Genomic DNA, 9,523 nt, shown 5'->3' on the forward strand with positions numbered 1-9,523 from the left:
ACTAACACCCTTTCTCCCTTTTGCTCATTAAGCAAATGCTTATTGTCCATTTTTCTGAATAGAGCTACAAGTTTTGTTGATTTCAGGATTATCTTGTCTTCATCCATGTCCAACGCCATATGTTGCAAGCACTCTCTCTTCTAATGACATCCTGTGGACAGGATTCTTCCCACCAGAAAGCTCTTCTGGAGGCTGGCTTCTTCCAGGGCTTTCAAAACACCTGCAGCAGCCCGAGGCACACTCGTGTCCCCGCTGTGGTTAGCTAATCATGGTCAGCCATAACCACAGTCTGCTTTCAGACATGGCCTTGCCTCAGTGATGCTCTGCTGAGCGCAACCTTACTCGGCTCCCCAGGCCCAAACAGCACAAGGACGGGTCCCAGGCTGCTCCCTCCTCTCCCTGCCCTTCCTCGGCTGGTGCTGGACCTTCGCGGTGTGCTGGGCACAGCTAATGGCCCTCTCTGGGTACGTCACTAATTGCAGGGCTGAGGCAGTCTCATTGGGGAGCGTAGGGTCATACCTGCTGTGGCAGTAAGGGTACAATACAGCGGAGGCTAAGGTTTATCATAAATAAAATAAGACCCTCATTTGGATACTGTTATAATTCAGGTTTCCCTTGAGAAGCAAAACCTGGTCAGTGACTGGTACAGCCTGAAAATGGTTGAGCTCTCCACGCAGTAAGAGGAGTCTCCTTCCACTGGCAGCCAGAAATAGTACTGGGGATAAGTGTTTTTTTCAGCGAAAAGTTTACATTGCTGGGCAAAAGTGGACTGGGATTTTCAGCTGAAAAATCTGAAAACCTAAGGAAAGCAGATGTTTGGTGATAGAGTTATAAATGAAGACACTTAATTGGCTCTGCGATTTAGCTTTCTGAATTATACTTTTCCTTCTTCTATGTCTGGATGGACACAATGTGACACCAAACAAGCCTCAAAACAGACACTGATTAATGTGGAAACAGAGGCCCGAGCATGTAACAAGCTGAGCCCTGGCTGATGTCAGTGACTTCAAGGGGGAACTGGTCTTTAGCCCAATATATGCACAGAGCTAGTGCAGGCCTAGAACACAGGAATGACAACACTGCAACCAAGAACATTTATTTCTACATTTAGTCTGATTACTTACCCCTCACGCTTCACAGAATTTTGGCCATGCAAACAGATTGAGTTGTTTCACAGTGAATTTTAGCTTTTCTTCTTGGCACAATTGCAGAGTCATGCTGCTTTTGTTCTGCTCCCTGCTGGGGATGAGTTTTCCATCCAAACTAATTCATCTGCATTTTAATTTATAAAATCATTTTATGAAACAGGTTTGGTCAAAGTGTTAATTTAAGCCCACATTCTGTGCTGAAAATACCTAGTTGTCCATGCTTTATAAATGCATAGAAACCTCCTTACATAAGCCGGTCTTCCCCTAGAAAATATACTACCACAATCTAGTAAGAGTTTTCCTACATGATAGTGGCAGACTCCCCCATTTGTGCAAGTTTTAGTAGTTTCAACTAACTTGGAAGAATTTATAAAAATAATTAATATCAAAGTTACTAAATGAACAGTGTGTCTAAGTGAGATTCATCTGGCCTCCTGCCCTGCCTGTCCGCCTGTTTGTTCACCAGCAGACTACCCTCACCCCGGTTCTTGCATGTGCTGGAATCGGTTGGTAAGGTTGGTAACATCTCTGCCTGATGTCCAGGCCACCCATACAAAGTATCTGTCTCCCCGAGGCCTTGGAAAAGTCATTTACCTGAAGTGGGAATGACAGACCTTCTTTCTGGGGTACTGGGAGAATGACTATACCAAAGAGTATGAGAGGCCACAGGAAAGGTGTTGGCAAGAGTGCAGAAGACCTGCAGAAAAAAGCCATGTTCTGTCAGACCCTCTGCAAGATGTCGCAGGGGAACGGAGACAGGAGCCTCTAGCACATTATTTACAAATCGGGAGCCACGATCTGATAGGCGAGCAGTGGGAGTTGCAGGAGACCAAATTCATCCAGGACTTTTCTCTTGCTGATGTAACACCCTTTTCACACTTCTCCTTTTTTCAGCCAGACTTCCTACAAAACCAAAACTTGCTTATTAATCATATCTGCCCATCTTCACTTCCCTGCATCCCCTTTTCCTCTTGTGAACTGACCAATTAATTAAAATCAAATCCGACACCTGATCTCAAAGAGCAAGATTCCCAGAAGCTGGGAGAAAAATCACCAGCTAAGGAGACGAGTTCAAGCAGCACCCACACTGACAAAGTGAAGGCAACTTTCACACAGCAACATCTGTCCTGCTGCACAGCTGGATGGACACTGAGCATACGTGGCTCTCAGTCCTGGCATAGCACATACTGCCTCCTGCCTGGCTGGGAGCAGGAGGACACAGGCAGAAGAAGGGGGAAGAAGAGAGGCAGTAATGATGCGACAAAGCCAAATCATAGGAAACCTGGTGTCCCTAGCTCTGCTGTGCACTGAGAATGTTGTCTGTTTTTTATTCCAGGTCAACCAGACACAATGTGCCATGCATTTGTTGGAGAAACTGTCATTTTGCCTTGCACCACCACCTCTCCTGGAGAGTTGATCCTTTCCAATTCAATGCTCTACTGGCAGATAGACTCTGTCTTAGTGCACTTTTTTCACAATGGGCAGGATTCGCTGGAGTTGCAGGATCAACGTTACCATGGCAGAACTAGCCTTTTTTTGGACCAGATGAAGCATGGCAACTTTTCCTTAAAGCTTTCCAATGTCCAATTACTCGACACAGCTGTATATACTTGCATCTACAGACAGACTGGGGATTATCCCAACAAACCACAGAAATCTAAAATTAAACTCATTGTATCAGGTAAGATATTTTTTAGTTCAGAGGGAGGGAGTTGAGGGCAGCATTTCTTGTTGACAAGCCATGTATGGCCATCGACTGGGATGACTTCAATTTTTGAAGCAAATCTGCACTCGGTTTCACTCTGTTCCTTGCTTTTGTTGAAAGAATAAGAAGAGGAAAAAAAAAATGCATCTTTGTTCAGCTTCAGCACAGTGTATCCACAGAAGCAGCAGGACTCCTGAAGGCAAGCCACCTGCCTCTTCCCTCTCCCTTCACAGGAGACATTAATGAATAATGAGGTCTTCCTGACTTTTAAGCATTTGATTATTTATGGGTTTGTACTGTCCTGGATTGACCTTGTCCCAGAGGAACGGGGGGTTGTTTCATTGTTTGCACTTGGGTCTGTGAAGCAGGGTTAGTTTCATCTCTGGCAATTGGATCCAAAGTCCAGGCCATATACCCTTTCAGATGAAAGACAGGCAGTTGCTAATTACCTTTTCCCTTGCAGCTGGAAGATCTGGATCTGGTGGCAAGGCTGGACACATGCAACAAGAATTACTATTTTTTCTTCCTTAGGAAAATGAGTGAGACCATAACACATGCTTGAATAATGCCAAACAACCAAGCTAACATGTTTGAACTACCTACAAGCATGGCCAGCAGAATGATGGGGCATTGGGTTTGACCAGCTGACCAACTGAAAAAGCAAATTAAAAAAAGGGGATAGATATAAAAACGAATCATAGTTTTTTAAGGTGTCTTGCTTGAATAAATCAGCTGGAAACTTTCATTATGGTCAACCACACACATTTAATTAAGCTTAAAACAGAAAAAATTTGTTTTCAAGTCATATAAGCGCTCTAATATCTTTGTTTTCATGCACATCATTCTGAAGAGAAAAATGTTTTGAAAATGTAGAGTGAAATACATTTGTTCAGAAAATTTCAAAGTGAAATGTTTAGCAGTTTTCAAAATAAAAAAAAGTGTTTAAAAAATGCAGAATCAATGTTTTCATCATCTAATTTTTGGGAGCAATAAGGTGTCTTACTCTGATATAATTCTGTGATCATAATTCAACTTTCAATTTGTTTGACAAATGTATTCTTTATCAGAAAAAACCCGCTAACCCTTAGATCAATTATCAGTACCCTTTTTCTGTTCTAGGCTCAAACAAATAACTTTGATTATTATGGTTTTTTCCAGCTCCATCTAGCATTGAGGAGGCTCCTTCCCCTTCCGGTAAGACAATACTCCTTAACCTGCTAAGTGTCTAAGCGATTATCCAGTGCTTTAATTTGAATTTGCAAGACTGGTAAAATGTGCTGAATAGAGAAAGTCCAGTAGACTTATGGTGCTTGTTCTTTCTCACCAAGTCTAGCAAAATACAGCTGTCCCAGACAGGTAAAAATATCTCCACCACTAAGACAGACCTAGACTGCAGAAAGAAGAATACTGAAGTGCCAGCGGTTACTAGTCTGTAAATCTACTCACCATTATGGGCATCATAAAAAGCAATAAAACCCAAGTAACATGAAAGCCATTTGGTTCTGGCAGTTAAGGCCTTTGTAAATTACCTTGGTGTGAATGAACTACCAGACCAAGAGATTTGGGGGTCTTTTTGGGTAAATAAGGTAATAAATATTCTAAAAATACACGATTAATGACTCCATATAAGCTCTTCTGGAAAAATTAAAGTAGATCTCATCCAAAGGCAATTCTTAAGTATAGTGCAGATGCTAATGTCTAGGTTTAATCATTTCAGAGAAGTAACTACATTAGGGTCACTTGTAAACACTGCTGGAGTGAATACAATACAGAAAGGCTGTCTGGCTCTGACATGCCATTGTCAGTAAATTCTCCCATAAAAATCCTGCTTATAAGCCAAATTAATCTTATTAGCTCTACAAAATCTTAAATTGGTATCGAACCTGTAACATTTTATCATATAAAAATCAATAGCTGCAATTTGTATTTTACTCAGTGTAGCTGAAAGATATAATCCATTACATAACAATAATTATATTAGAGTTAACATAGTAAGTTCAGCCACAATACAACATTACAGCCATATTAAGTAGCAATAAACTGAAATAGAAACTAAGGAAGAGAAATGTTCCAGTGGTTTATCTCATGACCACACAGAAAAAATCAGCTCAGTACTTCATAAGCAATAAACAACTTGAAAAATTACAGGAAATATCCTTTTTAGACCTAAGACAGCTCCTCTAGCTGGCTTAAAGGTCTTTAAAAAATATGAAGTTAAATTCAAGATGGTTATCGTGTGCCATCAGTGACACAGCACCACATTACAACATTATAAAAGCAAACAGAACAGGAGCTAGAATATCTCTAGCTGTTACCTTCCTCAAGAAATAAGAAATTACCAAGGGTCAAACCTTTTTAATGCAGTAGCAGTGGAAGTTTTTCAAAACCAAAAGGTAAATAGGCTGTATTTAAAGGAGATAGATATATCTATGTTTGACTCAGCCAAAAACTTTCTGACAGCTTTTCCTTAATATAAACTATTTCTTACCATGAAGAGGTATTTTCATTAGAAAAAAAAAAAAAGTGATTGGGACAAGAGGGAGTATTTCAGCTTTGCTATACGAGAACAAACTGAATCACACACTTTAGACACCTGAAGGTTCTTGTACTGCTAGATTTTGGGGGCTGGGGATGGAGGAAAGAACAAAAGCCTAACTTTTGAAACATAGTTTTTTGCAAAAAGGAAAAAACATTTCCTGTTGTCAACTGCTTTTAAAGAAAATTGTGAGCCACAGCTCCCTTTTTTTTTTATTTTCAGCAATTTCTTAAGAAAGGGAGGAAGAGAATCTGTTTTGTATTAGTTTTTATTTTGGAAGGGACTTTTCTAAGTTAAATGACCTGCTGAGAACAAAGACACTCTATGCAGAAATAGTTCTTACATTTTGCAGTCATCATAACCAGATCAGCAGATACTTATTATTTTTATATAAAACAGAAACAGTTTTGATCTGTTTCATTTCTGCTTTGTTTCTGTTTATTTGCTGGATTGATTATTTTTCCTAATTATTTTAAAAAGCCTAATTTTACTGTCACTCTGGGTTTCTTGCAAGGCTTCTTCTGGGTCAATCAAAACTTGTTTTAATTTTTTTCTGGGAAAAATGAAAGTGCCTATGCCTGGAAGAGGTCACAGGAGGCCAGGAGACTTGCTATAATCCTACATTTATTTCAAAGCGTTACTGAATACTACCCGATGTTTACTTGCTCTTTACATGTTAATACCACGTACTCCTTCTAGGAAGAAGGGGAGGAAGCACCCCTACTAGCAGTAAATTAACTGCAGCAACATTCTGAAAGCTGATACCACAGCAATAGGAACAGCCTAAGAATTGGTATAGAAGACAATATACAGCCTGAACTTCCCAGAGAATGACTTGGACCTAAACACTTTTAGGAAAAATTTCTCTACTGCTTAAGTCAGGGGTTCAAAATCTTTTTTTACTCATGTATTACATCCAGCATGGGTTGCAGGTATCATCTGTGCCAAGGCTAATCTCTGCCCTGTGTCCAGGCTGTGGCTTACGTACCAATAGTGGTACGCAGTGCTGCTATGGTCTCAGTGTCTGCAGCCTAGAATTCTTATTACCATTATTTATGGACTCTTAATCACAATGCCTATCTCAGGCCCTAAGTAGGTAGAATGATAATGTATTTTATACTCCTTTAGTTGTGCTATCAGGATTTCCAATGAGTGTTCTCAGTCATCCAGAAAAGGACCTTGTACTCATTGTTGCTGCATGTCTGTGCCTTTTCTATGAAGGAGAAAAAATGATTTGTCACAGTACTTTGAGACTGGTTTTTCTGGATGGTACACACACACACACACAAAGGAGAATTTTGAAAATGAGCCAAAATCCACATGATTTTACAAACAACCTTCCATCAATGCATTCACGTAAAATGTATCACACAAACTTCAAATACACTTCTTGTCAAGCCACCAGTTACATGCCAACTTTCTCTTTCTTAATTTTTCAGGACACAGTCAGATTTCCTCCAGAAGCCCTGCTGATGCGCCGTGTCTGGCTATGCTTCCCCTCTCTTTCCACCTCCTGGTCACACTGGGGGTTTGGCACTTGTAACTGGGGAAGCCAACCTTCTCTTTGGGAAGTTCTCCTCACCAGAAGACCTCGCTGGGCAGAACAGCTCTGTAGGGTTAGCATGACAACTGTTCTAGAGCCACATGAAAGAAAAACCAGTAGCTGAAAACAGACCTAGCACTACGTGTTTCTGCCGCGCATTTTGGTGTTCCACAAAACCAAAGGCAGCAAAACTCAGAGGTGGCAAGTCTGCTTTTCCGTTTGTTTCTTGGAGCACAGTTTTAGTGCTGCCGGTATGAACATTTTATTTTGGATTTTGTGGTTTTGCTTTAATGATAGGATAAAAGACTCACAAAACTACAAGGTCACATTATAAATGACCCTAGTGAGATCTTTTGCCCAAGATCTCATCTGCTGTCCAAGAGAACTGAAAGGAGGAAAAAGGGCAATTACCCTCTGTGTCAGATAAAAACTGGAAGTAGGAAGATGCTTGCGTTTTGTAAAACATAAGAAAGGAAACCTTGTGAAACTTGAGCCTGTGGAACTTTAGCTTCTATTTTTAGTCTTAAGCGTCACAGGCTATCAGTAACAACTTTTTTTCCACAAGAAACGTAGTATTGCTTCAGCGGAAGGGTAAAGCTGACGGAGAAAGATGATGGAAAGTTCATAAAACATCAACATAGAGGAAGGAAGTGATGTATTATTACAAAAATCCACTAAAATCCACTTCTAAATAAGCCAAAAGCTTTAGAAGGCTGAATTCAGTATTTTCTCTTTTTGTCATGAAACACAGCAAGGTAAATGTGATCATCCCGCAAAAGCTGGATTCTTAAGCTAGAACTGTGCGATAAGAAATTGTTACTGTGACAATGTTACTTCTTTAAAAATGGTACCTTTGGAGGAAAAAAGAATTAAAAACTGGTCAGAATAATTGTAACTGATACCTATGGAAATTAAATGGGTTTTGTTCTGGAAATGTTCGATTCAGGTAGCATAGATGTCCTGTGTAAAACAAAATTGAAAGGATCCTGTATATCAACAATATCAAGAAAGTGCAGAAGTTTTGTTTCAGGCCAGAGCTGCTGCAACCGCCCTATTACAGAACTGAGAAGCGTCCAGAGAACTACTCACCCAGGCTGGTGAACAGCAGTGACTGCAGCACACTCCTTCTGGCTGTGCCCTCAAGCAGAGGGAAGTGACTCATAAGGACACTCATAAAGTCATTTTGATTTGGAACAGTTCCACTCTCTTTCCAACGGAAAGACAGGATTGTTTTTGCAAAGAAGGGAACAGAATAAAATAGAGCTTAAAATGGTATCCATTGAGGTAAAGGAGACAGTTACCTTTGACTTTATTAACAAAGGGCCCTTTCCCCATGGTGGGGAAGAGAGACAAAATCCCACGCACAGCCTCTGCTGCTGCTGCAGTGGAGCTCAGTTGGTACTTAGGCCACCCTGGGTACAGAGCACCTTAGCGTAACAGCTGGGGTCCCACTTCACAAAATATTTGAATATAAGAATTGTACATACTGCGATTGTCTTTTTGTGTCCTACCCTCCAAATGTTTGTCTCAGATTCCATGTATTTTTCAAAACATAAGTTGATTAAAAATAAAAAACACCCAAACCCTGATGAGAGCAATTGCTTGGTATCTAAGAGTTCTTTATTTGTATTCCAGTTGTTCCTACAGTTAGCTAGGCTCCCTGTGCAATCAGAAAGTCCAAAAGGTGGAATTTGTACAGGTCTGTCGGTCCCAAAATTCTGAACTGCTTGCCCTCATCTCAAGGACTGTATGACTTCTAAAAATCTAATAGCCACTTAAGCAGCCCTCCACTTTTCAAATGGTGTTGAGGCACATGAACGACATGAGCACCTCCACTCACAAGTGCAAGCTGTATGACTACACAGCTGCAAAAATTGCTTGGGCAAGCAAATGAATAATTAAGTACCTTTATGCCGGCATACAGGGCTAGAACAGAGCCTAACTGCTGTGGAAACGGACAGCCCAGCTGTACATTTAAGAGCGGGCACCGTGCTGGCTGGTGCCTACGAGGAATGCCCAATTCCCTCAGTAGTCTGCCTCTTTCACCCTCAGAAGCGATTCTCCCTGCCTGTGCAAACTGCATGAATCACAGTAAGCACATGAGGAGATGAAGGTAGGAGGAATGAAGGGTGGGGGGAAGAAGACTGGATGACCTCTAAAAGTTGCTTACAACCCTACTTTTTTATGACTCAGATTTGCAGCAGCACTTGGGATGTTTAAATGTCCCTGTTTATTATATTTTCCCAGAGCTGTAGTTAATGCCATTCCCAGTAGTAATATACGACCGCCATTCTGTTTTCCTGGGAGACTGCAATGGAAGGTTTGAATGACTAGCAGACCTTGATTTGTCCTTCCCTGCCTGGGTGATGACACAGTCAGCATACATCTTAAAGTTCACTCAACGTGCAGAACACGAGCAGCACATACTTGTGTTTTCCGGAGTTTCATCACTAACAAGAGGGATAGCTTTGAAAACTAAGGAGCATAATAACAACTGACACATTTAAGGAGGAATCTCCACTTCTCTCACTTGTAGTACCTTGGTGGCCCACACCTATGTATTTCATATGGCAAAAGCATAGGCTGATAAT

General features: G+C 40.9%; 1 protein-coding gene across 6 annotated transcripts in view; it reads left to right on the top strand.

Moving 5' to 3' along the window:
• LOC128144937 (butyrophilin-like protein 8) overlaps positions 1-8,526 on the top strand; it is a 35,502-nt gene extending 26,976 nt beyond the window's left edge. For all 6 annotated transcript variants that reach the window (XR_008236269.1, XM_052794407.1, XM_052794409.1 and 3 more), the window contains 3 exons: positions 2,485-2,829; positions 4,012-4,047; positions 6,829-8,526. Coding sequence is in view for 5 of the 6 variants with exons in the window: in XM_052794407.1 (XP_052650367.1) it covers positions 2,485-2,829; positions 4,012-4,047; positions 6,829-6,932 (485 nt within the window). In the remaining variant the exon portion in view is untranslated. The remainder of the gene's footprint in view (positions 1-2,484; positions 2,830-4,011; positions 4,048-6,828) is intronic.
• Positions 8,527-9,523: the final 997 nt, after the last annotated feature.

This window comes from Harpia harpyja, chromosome 8, assembly GCF_026419915.1.
Source record: "Harpia harpyja isolate bHarHar1 chromosome 8, bHarHar1 primary haplotype, whole genome shotgun sequence".
NCBI lineage: Eukaryota > Metazoa > Chordata > Aves > Accipitriformes > Accipitridae > Harpia > Harpia harpyja.